The 17,658-nt window shown below is 39.5% G+C and overlaps 1 protein-coding gene across 4 annotated transcripts in view; it reads left to right on the forward strand.

Annotated features, from left to right (window-relative positions):
• LOC130570910 (filamin-B) overlaps nucleotides 1-17,658 on the forward strand; it is a 62,993-nt gene that overhangs the window by 35,050 nt on the left and 10,285 nt on the right. For 3 of the 4 annotated variants that reach the window (XM_057361412.1, XM_057361415.1, XM_057361414.1), the window contains exons 13-35: nucleotides 48-191; nucleotides 1,622-1,745; nucleotides 1,835-1,995; nucleotides 2,067-2,157; nucleotides 2,239-2,408; nucleotides 2,516-2,633; nucleotides 3,506-3,768; nucleotides 3,848-4,445; nucleotides 5,495-5,668; nucleotides 5,794-5,956; nucleotides 6,071-6,231; nucleotides 7,466-7,633; nucleotides 7,804-7,927; nucleotides 7,998-8,151; nucleotides 8,833-9,022; nucleotides 9,142-9,389; nucleotides 11,320-11,400; nucleotides 12,621-12,723; nucleotides 13,030-13,170; nucleotides 15,447-15,575; nucleotides 15,647-15,820; nucleotides 15,906-16,064; nucleotides 16,137-16,340. In XM_057361412.1, coding sequence (XP_057217395.1) covers nucleotides 48-191; nucleotides 1,622-1,745; nucleotides 1,835-1,995; nucleotides 2,067-2,157; nucleotides 2,239-2,408; nucleotides 2,516-2,633; nucleotides 3,506-3,768; nucleotides 3,848-4,445; nucleotides 5,495-5,668; nucleotides 5,794-5,956; nucleotides 6,071-6,231; nucleotides 7,466-7,633; nucleotides 7,804-7,927; nucleotides 7,998-8,151; nucleotides 8,833-9,022; nucleotides 9,142-9,389; nucleotides 11,320-11,400; nucleotides 12,621-12,723; nucleotides 13,030-13,170; nucleotides 15,447-15,575; nucleotides 15,647-15,820; nucleotides 15,906-16,064; nucleotides 16,137-16,340 — 4,042 coding nt within the window. The remainder of the gene's footprint in view (nucleotides 1-47; nucleotides 192-1,621; nucleotides 1,746-1,834; nucleotides 1,996-2,066; nucleotides 2,158-2,238; nucleotides 2,409-2,515; nucleotides 2,634-3,505; nucleotides 3,769-3,847; nucleotides 4,446-5,494; nucleotides 5,669-5,793; nucleotides 5,957-6,070; nucleotides 6,232-7,465; nucleotides 7,634-7,803; nucleotides 7,928-7,997; nucleotides 8,152-8,832; nucleotides 9,023-9,141; nucleotides 9,390-11,319; nucleotides 11,401-12,620; nucleotides 12,724-13,029; nucleotides 13,171-15,446; nucleotides 15,576-15,646; nucleotides 15,821-15,905; nucleotides 16,065-16,136; nucleotides 16,341-17,658) is intronic. The other variant, XM_057361413.1, reaches the window with a different exon arrangement.

Here is a 17,658-nt window from a genome sequence, read left to right on the forward strand (position 1 = left end):
ACTCAAACCTTTATCTTCGTTTTTAACGTGTGTTTTTTTTTCTTCAGGACGCTGATGGTGCACCTGTCGACGTGAAGGTGAGAAGCAAAGGAGAGAACGTCTACTCCTGCTCGTACACTCCGACGTCGGCTGTCAAACACACGCTGGCTGTGACGTGGGGAGGGGTCAGTGTACCCAAGAGCCCCTTTAGGGTAAGAGCAGCAGAGTCAGAGGTCATACGTGTTCAATCCAACACACTTCAGTCACAGGTGAATGAGGATTTAATCACATTTACTGAAGCCGACACTTTAAACACGGCTAACACAGTCAAATATAAACCCGTCATTATCATCACCACCTCCACGATGGAGCGCCGCTGTTATTCTGTCAAATAATTTCCCAGGGTTCATTTTCATAAAGGCTCCGTATGATACGGTTTAATAAAGACGGATAAATGAATGACACGTGATGTTTAATTCAAATCGACTTAACATTGGAGTAATAATGTGTCTGATCTTTAGCACAATGATTTGAAGCACTGTTATTTAAATATTTGCAAGGATTTTTACATGATGACAATCAAGTGATAGATGTTTTTGTTTGTTAAATCAGTAATTCATCTCAAATTAGGCTTTTTGTCATTTTTCCTACTGTTCATTATTTTCTTTATTTATAATTATCTATTGATTGAACTGATTTTGTTCCTTTTTGTACGACAACTGTCGTAATTTCTTTTCTCCAAAAAAGCAATCCAGTTGCATTCGAAACGTATTTGTAACATTATATTTTCACATTTCAAGCATTGTATCTGCACCAAATAATGTTATAATGTTTCAAATCTCCTTTGATGTCAGACTGAAATATAAAATGATACTCCGTATGATTTTGCACAGTATGCTGTTGTGTCAATATGACAAAAGCACTGAATACCCTTGTGTTTTTACAATGTTGTGTTGTATCTTTTGTGGTCCCGAGTTGCTTTTTTCCAGAAGTCGGAAACTGTTTTGTACTTTAACATTACGTATTTAACATTTATATAAATACAAATGAAGGACCAAAATAAGTTGCAAGTATTCCTGCAGATAAATGAAATAAAATCGTGTTCGACAGATCAGAAAGTATTGCAAGTTGAAGCACACACGTCTTCAACACACGTCATTTCACAAACCTCACAGTGTTTTTCATAACTGATTATACCAATTTTATATTTCACAAATATATTACTCGACAGACTCTGGAAAAATGCAGCATTTCAACTAATTACTAACATGTTTACATTTGCAACATAAGTGGAGAATTTTGGACTTTTATGAATGCATTTCAGTGTTTGATTCATGACTGAATTCATACGATTATACAAATGTCACATTCAATAAATCTCAACACGTCTGTGCGCGTTGACTGTTTGTCGTTGTGTGTTTTGTGCCTTTGAGTGTTTCATTTGTGTTGTGGGATGGAAACTGAAGCGGAAAAGATTTGTTTTATATTTAAGCTTACTAATAAAACTAACTCTTCAAATAGGCTTTGTCGCACACTGTCTATTCATGAAATGTGCTTTTACGTCTCCGTTTTAGCTGTGTAGAAGGTTAAAGTGTTTGCTCTTGTTTAGTGTCATTAACATTCTGAAGACGTTTCTCCTCAGGTGAATGTTGGGAAGGGAAGTCATCCACACAAAGTGAAAGTGTTCGGTCCGGGTGTGGAGAAAACTGGATTGAAAGCTCAAGAGCCGACACACTTCACCGTGGACTGTACGGAGGCCGGTGAAGGTAAAACGCATGCACACCTGCTTTATATATTCAGAATCTTAGACGTGCGTTCTTTACACGCGGTTTGTGTTTTATGATGATGCTTTCAGGTGACGTCAGCGTTGGAATCAAATGCGACGCAAAGGTTATAAGCGATAAGGAGGAGGATGTTGATTTTGACATCATTCCCAACGCTAATGACACCATCACGGTCAAATACATTCCTCCCGGAGCCGGACGCTTCACTATCAAAGTCCTCTTCGCCGATCAAGTGAGTTTGTAGACGACGTCGGTTCATTTCTGAATCTTTTCGGAGGTTTGATTCTAAATGAATTCTTTCAGGAAATTCCTGTGAGCCCGTTCCGTGTTAAAGTGGACCCTTCACACGATGCCTCGAAAGTGAAAGCAGAGGGTCCGGGACTCGCCCGAGCAGGTTTGTTGCATCACGTTCAGCTTGGATTCGATGACGAACGATTCGATGTTTAATTCAATGACATTTGGGTCTCTTCATCAGGTGTGGAAAGTGGAAAGCCGACTCATTTCACGGTTTACACTAAAGGAGCGGGTAAAGCTCCTGTGGATGTGCAGTTTTCGGGCCCTAACAAAGGACAACCTGTTCAAGACTTTGAGATCATTGACAACTATGACTATTCACACACTGTGAAGTACACACCGCTCCATCGGGTGCGTTCAGCTGGATTCACGTATCAGAATTAAAAGACTCAAATAAGAAAATATCCAAAGACTTGTTCTCTTGTGTCATCAATCTTCTTTTTTTCACATGAATGCAGGGAGAGATGGTGATAACCGTGACCTTCGGCGGTGACCCTATTTCCAAAAGCCCCTTCGCTGTGGGTGTCGCTGCTCCGCTCGACCTCGGCAAGATCCAAGTGGACGGCCTGGAAAGCCGTAAGTACTCATTCAGTTATGTTATGGGCTTATTTATATGTTTTATTGTTTGTTTTATTGCTGTGGTCAGCATTGTTGCTTTATTGAGTGCATTTAAACTTTAAGAGACCGTTAACTCATTATTTTCTCATCCTTGTAAAATCCCAGATGCATGATTTCCTTTCTTTAGTTAAACAAAAACGAATCATTTTATATTACGATGTTAGAATTAATAGAGTATTATTCGAAACTAAAACGTATTATAAAATCTTATATTCATTTTAATTTATATTTAAGCGAAAAACTGTATAATGTTTATTTTAAAATGGTGTTCTTCAAAACTTTCCAAATGGTGGTCAAATGACTCCAGTGGTTAATAAACGTCTTCTAAAGAGAATTGATGCATGGAAATGAACTGATCTGCGCGTAAATATGGCATTACATATGCACTAATAACTTATAAGACACGAGAACCAATGCGATTTTGTCACAAGAACGTGCAAGAACCGATGATTGGTTTCCATGGATACGCAACGTATAAAAATAAGCGCAGAAAATGTATGTTTTAATCTCACAAATGTATTGTTTGTCTTCATAAAATATTTATTTCTAGACCATTGGGATGATTTGGATTACCTTAATGATGGATGTCTGTGCTTTTTGGAGCCTTGCCGTTTTGGATCGTCAAGATAACATGAAAGTGTTTTAATATAAAATCATGAAGAAAGTAATCATGTACTGTTCGTTTGGGGTAACATGAGGATTTTCATATTTGGGTGAACTGTCCCTTTAAATCATGTACAGGTCATTGGATTGCCAAATCTCCACTTTTGTCTTGTGGGATGTTAATGATAAATATATTTCTATAAACTCCAGTGATGTTTGCATTGTAGGGGTGCAGGTCGGTCAGGACCAGGAGTTTGTCATTGGCACACGAGGAGCAGGTGGACAGGGTAAACTGGAAGTAAAGATCGCCAGTCCGTCAGGAATATCTGTGCCATGTGCGGTTGAATCTCAGCCTGGAAAAGAAGCCAATCTGGTGAAGTACATCCCTAAAGAAGAGGGGGTTTATGTCATTGAGGTTGTCTATGATGGCAACCCGGTGCCAGGAAGTCCATTCGCTGTTGAAGCCATGCTGCCTCCTGACCCCAGCAAGGTGCGTTTGGGTTCCTAAGAACGTTAAAACCCGTCCTGTTTGACTTTATTTGTAACCGCTGGTTCTTGTCGTTCTACAGGTCAAGGCCTTTGGTCCAGGGTTGAAAGGGGGTCTTGTGGGTAAACCTGCCGAATTCGCTATTGACACCAAGGGTGCGGGCACCGGGGGTCTCGGTCTGACCGTCGAGGGTCCCACCGAAGCCAAAATCGAGTGTTCGGACAACGGCGACGGCACCTGCTCCGTGTCGTACCTCCCCACCGAACCTGGAGAATACCTAGTCAACATTCTCTTCGAGGATGTTCATATTCCCGGCTCGCCCTTCCACGCTGAGGTCCAGTATCCGTTTGATCCCACCAAGGTGGAGGCGTCCGGTTCGGGTCTGAAGAGAGGTAAAGTGGGAGAGATAAGCGTGGTGAATGTTGACTGCTCTAAAGCTGGACCGGGACAGCTGACGCTGGAAGCCGAATCTGATTCTGGAGCAAAAGCCAAGGCTGAAGTCCTGGATAATAAGAACGGAACCTACACGGTCACATACGTGCCTCTGACGGCAGGAATGTACACGCTACTGCTGAAGTACGGAGGAAAGACGGTGCCCGGATTCCCAGCCAAAGTGACTGTGGATCCGGCTGTAGATACCAGCAAAGTGAAAGTGTCTGGACCAGGAGTTACAGGACAAGGTGATGATGATGATAAAAACAAAAACCTTTCAGAACGCTGTTTTACAAGTATTGATGGTATTAAAATGTTGAAATACTCATTGCTCTATTCACCTTTTACAACAGAAGTTATTTTGCCTTTTGTGATGCAAAGGAGGAATTTTCCTTCATCTTTTTCAAATATTAAATCAAAAGAAATGATGATACTTTGTTTTTTTATTTTTCCTAGACCGTAAAATGAGTAAGAAAATATCTAAACATTCTTAAATCATAGGGCATTTAGTTGAAGCACAATTGATTTAAGATATTAAAAATATTCTCCTTTTATTGAGGAAAAAATATTCATAAGAAAATACTAAGAATAAATATTAAGATATTAAAAAACTTTTGAATTAGGATCATTTTTTTTGTTCTCCATTAACTGTTTTTCCTTGTTTTGAGCATATACAAATTTCTTGCTCATTATTTTTGTCTTTGTACAAATATCTAAAAATTCTTAAGTCAAGGCATGTTTTCTTCAGAAGTGAAAAATAAAAAGATATAAGAACCATATTAATGAATAGAAAATCAAAATGGAGTTTATTAAACAGGTTTGATTAAAACCAGCCAGAGTATCTGTCAGTGGGGTAAGAAAAATAAACTAGACGTTTTTATCGCATAAATTCTTAATTCTAGTTTTTTCCATATACCATTGGTAGATATTTTGCTTGTTTTGAGCGTAAACTGTAATTTAATTGTTTATTTAAATTGTTCAATTTTTTTCTTTTCTTTCAGAAAACAAAAGTTAATATTTCCTTGTTAAGTAAATACTTCTTGATTAAATTTTTTTTATCTTTGTACAGGAAAACAATAAGGAAATGCTTTTTTTGCATTGAAAACTCTCTGAATATATTTATCTCTTTATTTCTCTTCAAAAAGTAATAATGTATATTTAAGACGTATAGAGTAAGAAATAATTTTTTGCGTTGGAGATCTCCATGTGTTGTCATGCTCTGAATTACCTAAACTTTTCCACTTTGTAGAATTTTGAGATTAAAGGAATCTAAAGTATATTGTTGTCTGGTCTACAGGGGTCTTCAGAGAGGCTACGACTAGCTTCAGCGTGGACGCTCGTGCTTTGAACAGAGCTGGTGGGAAACACATTAAAGCTCAAGTGAAGAGTCCATCAGGTGACGATACAGACTGTGTGATCAGCGACAACGGCGACGGGACGTACAGCGTGGAATACACACCGTTTGAGAACGGTACAACATCATCAGACTATAATCGAACACCTGCTGTATCTGTAAAATTGCGAGTTATGATATATTAATCCTGCCTTTAATGTCAGAACTCTGAAGTTGAGCTTGATTTTCTCTTCTGGATGTAGGAGTTCACAGTGTGGCGGTTCTGTACGATGACACTCCGGTTCCAAAAAGTCCGTTCAAGGTTGAGGTGGGTGAGGGATGTGACCCCTCGCGTGTCCAAGCCAAAGGTCCGGGTCTAGAAGAAGCCCTGACCGACAAACCCAACAAGTTCTCAATCATTACCAGGTGTCAAAGCCTCAGCATGTTTATGTTTATTTACAAAGATCGAGCTCTGTATACGTTGATCGTAACATTTACATTCAATAAAAGTTTAAAAGTGGTCTCTCTTGATCTCCACAGAGGAGCTGGTATTGGTGGTCTGGGAATAACCGTAGAAGGTCCATCAGAGTCTAAAATGTCCTGCAAAGATAACAAAGATGGCAGCTGTAATGTGGAATACACACCGTATGTGGCCGGCCTGTATGACGTCAACATCACGTATGGAGGACAACACATTCCAGGTCAATGCCTTTTATATTCTCTGTGGTCCACCGTTGGTTTGGATCCAAAATAAATGGGACTTGAGTTTCATGACATGGAATACGTTGGGTTTTTCTTCACTTGAATTATTCCTCACATTTGTTTTCATTAGCAGTACACTCGGGAAAGAAGATATCTACCACATTTCACACGCTAGACGTAACGCTTCATTGAAACCATCTCACCATGACAAAACCAATACTGTAGCTTCATTTTTATGTCTCATGAGATTCTGTTTCCAGTTTGTTTATTGTATACAGAACAGAGAGACCTATTTCAAAGGGCACAAGCTGTCAGAATCATGATGTGATTTGGCAGACTGTCGGCATCCAAACAGGCAGATTTCTCAGTTTCTTTATTTTTTTGTGATGCAGTTTATTCTTTAAACGCAACTCGTGTGCACTTTGTGTTCACTATCATCACTGCCTTTACTAAAGTTTGAATCTCTTAAGAGTCTTATGAAGTAAATAATTGGCCTTGCACTATTTGTGCTACAAAAGAATGACTGTGCAGATGGTTGCAAACTGAAGAGACGTGTTATTAGCTTTTATGTAAAATACGACTTTTCCAATATTTGTTTTTTACTTTCTTGGGCGTAAACACCTTTTTATAGCACAATAGGCCCTTTTCACAATGACGTCACTTAACTTCCGCCTTTTTGCAAAGCAGTTTATCATAACATCCGTCTTGCAACAAACAAGAAGAAGAACTACCGTTTTGCCGTCGCGCTGGAATTTAACAACAGTGGAAAAAAAACTGACAGAACACATATTGTACTTATCCTAGCACCTTCGCTAACACAAAAAGAAAACAAAACACTTGCCTTCATAATCAAACAGGTACTGTTCAACGAAGAATTTGTATCCTTTCTCTAGCTTTGATCTTGTCGTTAGCAAAAATGTGTCTGCAAGACGTTGTACATCATCTAGCCGTATTTGTGGCAGATGTGCAAGGGACTTGGTAAACTCCATTCTGAGGCGCTAGCGGAATTAACAACTTCTTCTTGAGTTTTACTGGCGGTTGGCAAACCAGCTTATAGGTGCATTACCGCCACCTTATGAACTGGAGTGCTAGCGGAAGTAACGATACACTGCTTCGCGGTAGAACGGAATATACGTGACGTCATGTGAAAAGGGCTTATAGCATTTACATTAAAACAAAACCATCTTTATGCTTATGCATGTTTTAAAGCATTTCTTTTCGTTTCTTCTGCAGGAAGTCCATTTAAAGTACCTGTAAAGGATGTTGTGGACGCCAGTAAGGTGAAGTTATCTGGACCTGGAGTCGGCTCTGGCGTGAGAGCTAAAATTCCTCAATCCTTCACAGTGGACTGTAGTAAAGCCGGCGTCGCTCCTCTGTCTGTGGCCGTGACGGGACCCAAAGGTAAAACCTCTCTCAACGTTTACATAAATTTGAGGTTGTCATGTTTACAACCTCATGGAAAACGATTGCATGACTACCTACTGAGAGTCAAATCAAGTATGCGTAGTACTAAATATACGATCAGTTTGCCTTTCACAATGTACACTTTGAATACTTGTATTTATTTACAGGAGTGGCCGAACCGGTTGATATTAAAGACAATGGTGACGGCACACACACTGTTGCCTATACGCCGTCTGTCGAGGGCCCTTATTCTGTAGCCGTCAAATATGCAGACGAGGACGTTCCGCGCAGGTATGTCAAAAACACACCGATCCTTTTATTAAACGCCTCACATCTGTAATGCTTCAAATGTCTGTTTCAGCCCGTTCAAGTTTCGCGTTCAGCCCACTCATGATGCCAGTAAAGTGCGTGCCAGCGGCCCCGGCCTCACCACCGGTTTCCCGGCCAGCTTTCCTGTGGAGTTCACCATCGACGCTAAAGACGCCGGAGAGGGTCAGCTGTCGGTACACATTACTGTGAGTCATTCAACATCAATGACGGATTCAGAAACGTGTTTGAGGTCCTTTTAAAGATCACTGTATGTAATATGATGTCTTTTGAGATGTAATGTAACTTCCGAACTCTAAAATTGGAAAAGTGACCATGAAAAACAAAAATAAGACATGAGTTGTGCTAAAGTTGAAGGCGAACATCAAGGGAAAATGTTTGATATGACTTTATAAAGTGAAAGTGAATATGGTTTTAATCAAACAAGACCGTATAAAACAACTTTTGGATTTGAGTGTTACTGATCTTAGAAAGACTGATAAAGGTTCACATGTGTATTGCAACATTTGTCTTGCATCATGCGTCTTGAGTTTTTGAAATCTCGGTCTAGCCTTCGTTTATCACAAAACAAGATCCAGTTTTGCTTTTTATTACTGAATTTCAAACTTCAAGTAGACTCCGAGGACAGTCCAACATTGAGATAAGTGGATTCCTTATAAAAGCCAAACCTTTTTTACGTTGCCAACTGTGTCTCTCTTTAATCTTGGAGGAATGAATCTCTTCTATATTTCCTCTTTCCAGTAGATAATGATGTGTTTGGTGTGGTTTTACGGCTTCATCCTCCTCCGCTCATCTGGGAATGTTCTGGCAGGGACGTCTGACTCTTGTGTTCCTCACAGCTCATCTTCTTGCTCTTCCATGTTTTCCAGGACCAGGACGGGAAACCCAAGAAAGCCGAGATCCAGGACAACCGGGACAGAACCTATAAAGTGTCTTACGTGCCGGACCGGGTGGGTCGCTACACCATTGTGATCAAATACGGCGGCGATGAGATCCCGACCTCTCCGTATCGGGTTCGAGCGTCTACTTCGGGCGACGCCAGCAAGTGCACGGTCACCGGTACGGATTGATGTAGTTAGCAAACGCTTTTATCCAAATCATTTTGTTTGTTCTCGAGTATCGTGAACGTTCCTTGTGGACCCCTTGACGATATCTTTTCTTCGATCCGATCTCTCTAGGACCCGGCATCGGGCCGACCATCGGCATCGGAGAGGAGGTGGGATTCGTGGTGAACACTAAAGGTGCTGGGAAAGGAAAAGTGTCCTGCATCGTGGTCACTCCCGAGGGCACTGAGGTGGAAGCCGACGTCATTGAGAACGCAGACGGGACCTTTGACATCTTCTACACGGCACCGAAGCCCGGGACATACGTTATTTACGTGCGGTTCGGAGGAGAGAACGTTCCCAGGAGTCCCTTCAGAGTGCTGGTGAGGACATCATCGTCTTCTCTGTTGTTCTGTTGAGGTTTTTCTGTTGAACTGTATACGGGGTTGAGAGGTTTGGGCTTTTGTGTCGTCGTCATCTCATCTGGAGCTCATTTTCTGAGCTCTGAGGGGGTCGAGATGTATTAAACTGTAATTTCGTTGCATTATCAAGATAAATGATTACAGTACATATCGCTTTAGTTTCGTATCGTGTAACATATTGCGGATAAGCTTTTGATTTATGGCGAAATGTACTGCGTGTGTTGACATGCATGGTTTTTACAAGCTCGATTACATTCATCGTTGTGTTCCAAAACATGTGAGAACATTATTTATAATCTAATGTACATTCTCAGCATTATCTTCGTGGATGCTACAGTGAGTATTTAGCATAAACTTTCTTCTACGATTTGCTTTAACTTTATTTTTTTAATTGCTAAAGATTCTGGTAACACTTTACATTAAGGTGCTGTTTGTTAACATTAGTAAATACATTAGCTAACAATTAACAATATAGTTTTTCTGTATTTGTAAATTAATAAATGCTGTATTAGTATTGTTCATTGTTAGTTCATGTTAGCTAATGCATGAACTAATTGTTAACAAATAGTGTTACCGAGATTCTTTTGTGAAAGTAAAGCCCGCGGTCACGCTTGACTTCCACGCGTTCCATTGACTTCCATTCATACGCATGCGAATGCGTCAAACCGGAAACGAAAGCCCGTCCAAAGATATTTCGCTGCGTTGCAAAGTTGAACTCTGACCTGAGAATTTGCGTCACGTGAGTGCGTGAGACCAATAGAAGATCAAAACGTCACAGCAATGTAAAAGATGGTGGAATCGCTCCCACCCATTTTCGTAGCACTGTCCGAACGATCTTCGCATGCTCAGTCTTTTCTGACCACGGTATAATGTGCAACGTCCACCAATGCTTTTTACAGCTTTACAGTTATCATCCTTTATGTCAATAAGAATCAAAACAATGCCAATGTTACAGAGGAACAGTATTATCGAGAATTTTAAGAGCAATTATTCCATCAAAATTTTTTTTTCTTAAAATATATTATCATTTAAAGGTTTGTGCATTTAAAATGTGAAACTGCAGCATGCAAGCTTGCAAAAAAGAATTTCGGTAACACTTTAGTGTAGGGGGCAATTCTCACTGTTAACTAGTTATTATTAGCATGCCTATTATTGGCATATTGGCTGTTTATTAGCACTTTTAAAGCACATATTCTGCATGACCATATTCTACATCCCTAATCCTACCCATTACTTAAACCTAACAACTATCATACTAACTATTAATAAGCACCAAATTAGGAGTTTATTGAGGCAAAAGTCGTAGTTAATGGTTTGTTAATGGCAAGAATTGGACCTTAAAATACAGTGTGACCAGAATTTCTTATCTTATCTTGTTTTCCAGTACAAATGTCTAAAAATTCCTAAATCATGATTTATTTATTTATTTATTTGTATTTAAACAAAATGCTTCTAGATATTAAGACGTGTTTAATCCAAGCCAAATGAGTTTGTTTAAAAGTTAAGTGTACTGAATTAAGTAAAATGTTTAAATACATTTTTTACGGCATTGGCAGAAATCTTTTCACGTTTCAGTCATAAACTCATTATATTTTAATGCTTTTTTGCAAAAGAGAACAAGATACTTTAACATCAAGTATGACGCATTTACTTGAGAAGCAAAATGATCTGTTTGTTTTGGAAAACAAGATGGAGATATTGAGCTAGTAAATCATTTGTTGCAGTATTTTTAGCATTTATCTTTGTAGTTGTCATTCTTGGTGTGAACTTGTAAGTGCATGTTAAGCCTCAACAAAAGGATTGTGCCGTCAAGCGTTGTGTGTTCGTGTACTCGAGTTTCTTTCGGACCTCAATGTTGTTGTTGTGAATTTTCACACATATTGTTTCCCAGGCGACTGATGAAGTTCCCATGATGCTACAGCAGTCGGTCCAACAGCAAAAGGCAGCACCAGGCGTCGGCTTCCAGCCCTGGGTACACAACTCCACATCTCATCCTTCATTCTCACAGCCTGCGCCTGCCGGGACGTCCCGTCACTGGTTCTTCTCTTTCAGTCTGTTCGCCGACCGAAAGCTTCACGTCACCTCTTTCTCTTCTCATTTATTTCTGTTGGTCACTCTCTTCTGTCTGATTTGACAATCAAACGTCGTTCTTTGCAGGAAATGTTGCTGGAATGTTTGTTCACAGCTTCTCTTACTCCTTGTTCTGTCTGTCTTGGACGCTTCACTGGTTTTCCCATGAAGTTCATCGTTATAATGACAGAAGCAGACAGAAGCTCTTAGCTCCGAGTTTTACAGTTGTGTTTGGAGCGGACGCAGGTTTTAAATCCTTCGTTATTATGACATTAACATCTCAGGACTGTTAACCAGCACAGTACTGCTGTGAGTTACTACAGTATACTTCAAATAAACATGGTTTTCTTTATTAAACGTCGAAGAAAGACATATTGTATTTTAGTATCAACTCCACTTTAATACACTATAGTAATTACTATAGTAAACCTTAGTAAAGTATTTACATGTGGTTATTAAATTAAATTCTTATTCACAAGTATTATAGGTGGTAATAGATTTTTGTCTAGTCGTTATTTTAAACAACTACATTTATTTAAATTACTCCTTACAAAACCCAGCTAATGATGGCATGAGGTGATAAATTCAATGACTTTAGATCTTAAAGAAACAGTTTTGAGAGCATGTTTGAATCGGAGAATATTAAGTGTAAGTTGCATCATGATTCAGGTCTGTCAGAGAAAAAAAATGGGCAGAATTTGAGAGGTTTATGTTCTCCAGTCAATCTCGAGCAGCATTTTAATGGAAAATCAGTTTAACTCGCAGTCATTGATCAGGTTCAATCATTTATCAAGTGTCTCGACATGTTTTACTGGATTCACGTCATCATCTTTCTTCTCTGCCCTCTCATCGTGGTTACGGGTTTTTCTTTGTTTCAGAATGTCTGAGATCTTCTGCTTCTTCAGGTTTGCTGGTGGACGTCTCGCAGCCATTCCGTCTCGCTCTCTTCTGTCCTTCGTGTTTAACACGCGTTTGTTTGCGCTGTGGCTGATTCCTGAGCTTTGAATGTCTGTTCCTCTCCACAGATCTGTGACTTGCACAACGGCTCACACAGATTCACTCGTTCTGATGAAAAAAAAGCTGTTATTGTAACGTGTTATTTATTCAAACGTTTTCTCACAGGTCACGGACGGGGCGTACGTACCTGTGAACAGTGTGAATGGGACGGGATACAGACCTTTTGATATGGTGATACCCTTTACGTTTAGGAAGGGTGAATTCACAGGTGAGAGGTTTTATGGAAAAGTGAAGTCACATTTTAGCCTCAAATCACAAGAATAAAGTCTGTCTTTAACTCTTTACACTTAAGAAATTGTTTTGTTTCAGTATGAAATGTCCCTTACAAAAATGAACCATGGTTTTATTATAGTAAAAGTTGTTGGATTGTTAACCGATTGTATAACCACGGTTTTGTTGCAAATAACATGGTTATTTTTGAAAGGGGTGACCTGAACTTGATGCTTATATGAGGATTTCTACTAGAAATGTCCTTTAAGAATTGTTGAAAGACGCTTTGTTTCTGTCTCTACAGGTGAGGTTCACATGCCGTCAGGTAAAACGGCTGAGCCTGAGATTGTTGATAATAAAGACGGGACGGTGACGGTGAAGTACGCACCTACAGAGGCCGGACTCCATGAAATGCACATAAAATACAACGGCGCACACATTCCAGGTCAGAATCTAAAACCTCAAAAATACACTGACCTGTCTGAAACTGTAAATCGCGGCTGGCGATGCGCATGACGTGAATCTGGCGGCGCGAATGTGCGTCAATCTCGACTTCCGCGAAGGTTGAAAATATGTGTCGGATTGCATCACTCGCGCAAAAATAACGAACTATTCCTGTGAGTAATAAAGCGCGTGGAACGTGATTGTTCGCGTTTGGTGTGTAACCAGCATAACACAGGCTGCATCCTCCGCCGCATCCGTCATCGAGGTTGTCTCGTTTCAGTTAAAAAACATTAAGTCAATATTTATTTCTCGTAAGACATGAACCTAATCATTGTGTCATTCTTAGCTTGAAATGTAACGGCTGCTGTTTTGTAATAAAACCTAAAATAATAGACCTCGGTGTCATATGCGGCCGACAAATGCTATCTCCGGAGGACTCGGCCTTCGAATTGAGTCGCAGCTACTTTAAGTTTCTACAAGTAAATTCTAAAAAGCTGTAAAGATTGAGGTTTGACATTTGACATGTTAATCGACCGCATATCCCCGTGTTTTGGTCTATTTTTTTTTTTTTTTTAGGAAGTGTTTCGTTTATTAACGCCTGTAATAATAAAGGTGTTCATTGTAAGCGCATTCATCTTTGGTGCGTTTGTTTTAAACGTTCTTTTGCGCAACAATGGCAGCTATATGTTCACGGAAATAAAGTAACGAAAATCAAATGTACTTTATCAGTTATTTACGGAGCCTTGGAAGGGACATTGGCGCAAATAAAAAATTGTGTGAAACTATCGCGTGCGCACGCGAAAGTCTTTTGATTTTCGCCAATGTCCCTTGCAAGGCTCCGTAGTTATTGTATTGTAGGCACTCTTTAAATAAAATTTAATTTGAGGGAATTGTTTCTTGTCTGACATTTTTTACGTTTAAACCCTTTAGTTGTACCATTGTTGTGTACCATTGGGTGAATATGTTGTGATAGAAGAGATGTTTTTGTTCAAATCGACTTGGAGTTTATTTAAAGTGTACCTGTGAATCAAACCTACAGTACATAACCTTTGTGCTGCTAACAGAACTAATCTACAGGAACACAATAGCAGAATGTCAAAAGATCTTTATCTTTTGTTCAGATTGATGTTTACTGAAGGCAGATAAAACATCAGGAATGATTCATTTCTGGTGGTGACATCAGCTGTGAAGAATCTGTGTGTGTGTGTGTGTGTGTGTGTGTGTGTGTGTGTGTGTGTGTGTGTGTGTGTGTGTGTGTGTGTTTGTTTTTGTCGTCCTGTCGATGCTTGTTTCTGTGGATGGAGTTTCAGAAACATCAGTCAATATCACATGAATGATAGTCAAGCTTGATTTCATGCTTTTATTACTTCATATAGAGCACAAAGAACAAGTTATGGAACGTCAAGAGGATATTCTGTCAACACCTGAATGAACGCTGAACTCGAGTAAACATTGTGGAACCTGTTGTGTTAGTGGATTTGATCCTTTTAAAACCTGAAGATTTATTGGAGACCCATTTCATTAGTCAGGGTGTGTGTGCGTGCGTGCGTGCTCGCTCATGTTTGTATATCCCGGTGGGGACCTAAACCTGAATTCACACCAACACATGGGTACTCGTGTCACTGTGGGGACCAAAATTGAGGTCCCCATGGGCAAAAAAGCTAATAGATTGTACAGAACAATATTTTTTAAAAATCTAAAAATGCAAAAAGTGTTCTATGATCTTTAGGTTTAGGGGTAGGGTTAGGGATAGGGGATAGAATATACAGTTTGTACAGTATAAAAACATTACGCCTATGGACTGTCCCCACGGGGATAGTCAACCAGACGTGTGTGTGTGTGTGTGTGTGTGTGTGTGCGTGCGTGCGTGCGTGCGTGCGTGCTTTTAAGACAAAATACTGTTCAGGACTCCATGATTTACGCTTCACAGTTTACAGTAGTTGTCAAAAGAAAAACAAAAACATAAAGCACAGATAAACAAAAGGCTGATAGGAAATGAAGCATAAATTGACTACAGATTTATCAGTTATTATTATTTTGTTGATTCAAAAGTTTTGCTCATGCGTTGTCATTTGTCAGACCTCCTTTAATTCTTCTCAACACTGAGCATCAGTTTACACTCCAAACTACAGAACATTAATACGTCTTTAATAATATATTTCAATAAAAAGCAAATGCTTCACTTCTGGCCACTACTACATATCTGCTTCTTCATACAGTTGTTATATTATTAAAAAGGGGTTTTGTTTTTAATGTTTTTTATTTTGTGTCTTTCAGAAAGTCCTCTGCAGTTCTATGTCAACCATGCCAATAGTCCCAGTGTGAGTGCGTATGGACCGGGTCTGGTGTACGGTACCACCAATAAAACTGCCATGTTCACCGTCTACACTGAAGATGCGTCAGAAGGTGTGTAACACACGGACGCACTTCAGTCTACTTTTTTTAAAAAAAGCTCACTTTTTGTTTTGCATTGTCAGGTGGTCTTGATCTGGCCATTGAAGGTCCATCTAAAGCAGAGATCAACTGCGTTGATAATAAAGACTGCACCTGCACCGTCACATACCTGCCCACAATACCTGGAGACTACAACATCCTCGTCCGATACAACGACAAACACATCGCGGGAAGTCCATTTACAGCCCGCATCACCGGTGAGACACGCTATCATCCATCTGTGTGCCATCTCCGATAAGATCAACGTGGTCATCTTTTAGCTGCCATGTTTGTTGTGTACAGAGGACAAGAAGAGAAAGTCTCAGGTGAAACTCGGCTCGGCTGCAGATTTCTCTTTGGACATCAACGAGACGGACCTCAGTCTTCTGACGGCGAGCATCAAAGCTCCTTCGGGCCGCGACGAGCCCTGTTTACTGAAGAGACAACCCAACAATCACATCGGTACGTGTGCGTTCTTGAATCTCGATGCCGGTCTCTTCTGCGAGCTCTGATGACACGTGCGGTCTGGTTTAGGTATTTCCTTCATCCCGAGAGAGGTCGGAGAGCACCTGGTGAGCATCAAGAAGAACGCTCTGCATGTTGCAAACAGCCCCATCACTATTATGGTGGTGCAGTCGGAGATCGGAGACGCCGGCAGGGTGAAGGTGTTCGGTCAGGGTCTGGTGGAGGGACGCACCTTTGAGATGTCCGACTTTGTGGTGGACACACGTGACGCTGGTGAGAGACGGTTCTTTTACTCGTTTTATAAGTGTGCAGTTATAAATGCGCAGTTGTTGCTATTGATGGACTTTGATTTGAACAAACATCCACAACTCTTGCATTGTGAAAGTTTTGCACAAGCAACAACTTTCGCTTTAACTACAGAAGATGTCAAAATGTCATTTTAAATGTACCATCCTGTTGTGTAGTCTTCATATCAGTAATGGATTTGACATTATGTCACTTATGAAAATGAATCCTTGGTTTTAATATAGCAAAAGTATGGTAACCATATTTTTGGCAGATTGATACCATTTGTTAAACTGCAGTTTTACTACAAATACCACGGCCAAACTGTGCTTACTCGGTAGTAAAACTATGGTTGGGTGATTCTCACGAAACCACTGAAACATCATGGCAGTAAAGATTTGAATGAGAAAACGTACAATTCGGTAACACAAAAAATGAGCATAATAAAGATAATTGTGTTCTCTACCTTGGACAAAACATAATTTTGACAGGAATTAAAGATATATTTTTTGCTTTTTCTGCTGAAGTTCTCAGAACCGTAACTCGTCCCGATTTGTCTGAGTGCATTATATGTTGTAATTTAACAGAGTAAAATGAAAATATTGCGAAAAAACTAAAACACAGAATATTCATGTATAATAAAAATGATGAAATAGTGGAGGAAAGATATGTCCAGAACTAATATTCTCATCCTCCGTAAAGATTTTATGAAAAGAAACGCATCTAATAGTACCTTTTAAATGGCTAAGGAGTTAACAAATTACTTAATATTTTTCTAGTTAAAAACGTAATATTCTCTTGTCACGCTGTGTACACGACTTTTTCCCTTCTCATTACTGATTCAGGTCGTTTTCCACATTTGTACATGTATAATATTCTTATAATTCTTATAATATTCATGTCTTATGTATGATTAATAAAAACTTGGGCATCATGACTTTGCTTGTTTTTAGCAAAACATGCTATGAGATTGATGGTTTTAAATGGTTATGGTAATGAGAATTTTTGTTTTTGTAATTTTTTTAAAGTAAAAGTTTTGCAATGAATGCCTTTAAACATGTCTTACCTTGTTTTAAATGAATATAAAGGGAATTTGCTGATACAAGTGTTTTTATGAAAATCATGTTTGACATCTTGAAACCAAGATTTTGTGAGAATCACCCGGTTAATTTTTGGTTTTCCATTTTTTTATTTGCACTCTGTCTATGGGTAATTTTGGTAAGTGATAAACAAAAAGAATGTGTTGGAGGTTCCGGCATCTATTTCTTGTTAAAGAGACCATAATTGTCCAGGTTCAGTGCTGTTA

This window comes from Triplophysa rosa, linkage group LG20 (genome assembly GCF_024868665.1).
Source record: "Triplophysa rosa linkage group LG20, Trosa_1v2, whole genome shotgun sequence".
NCBI lineage: Eukaryota > Metazoa > Chordata > Actinopteri > Cypriniformes > Nemacheilidae > Triplophysa > Triplophysa rosa.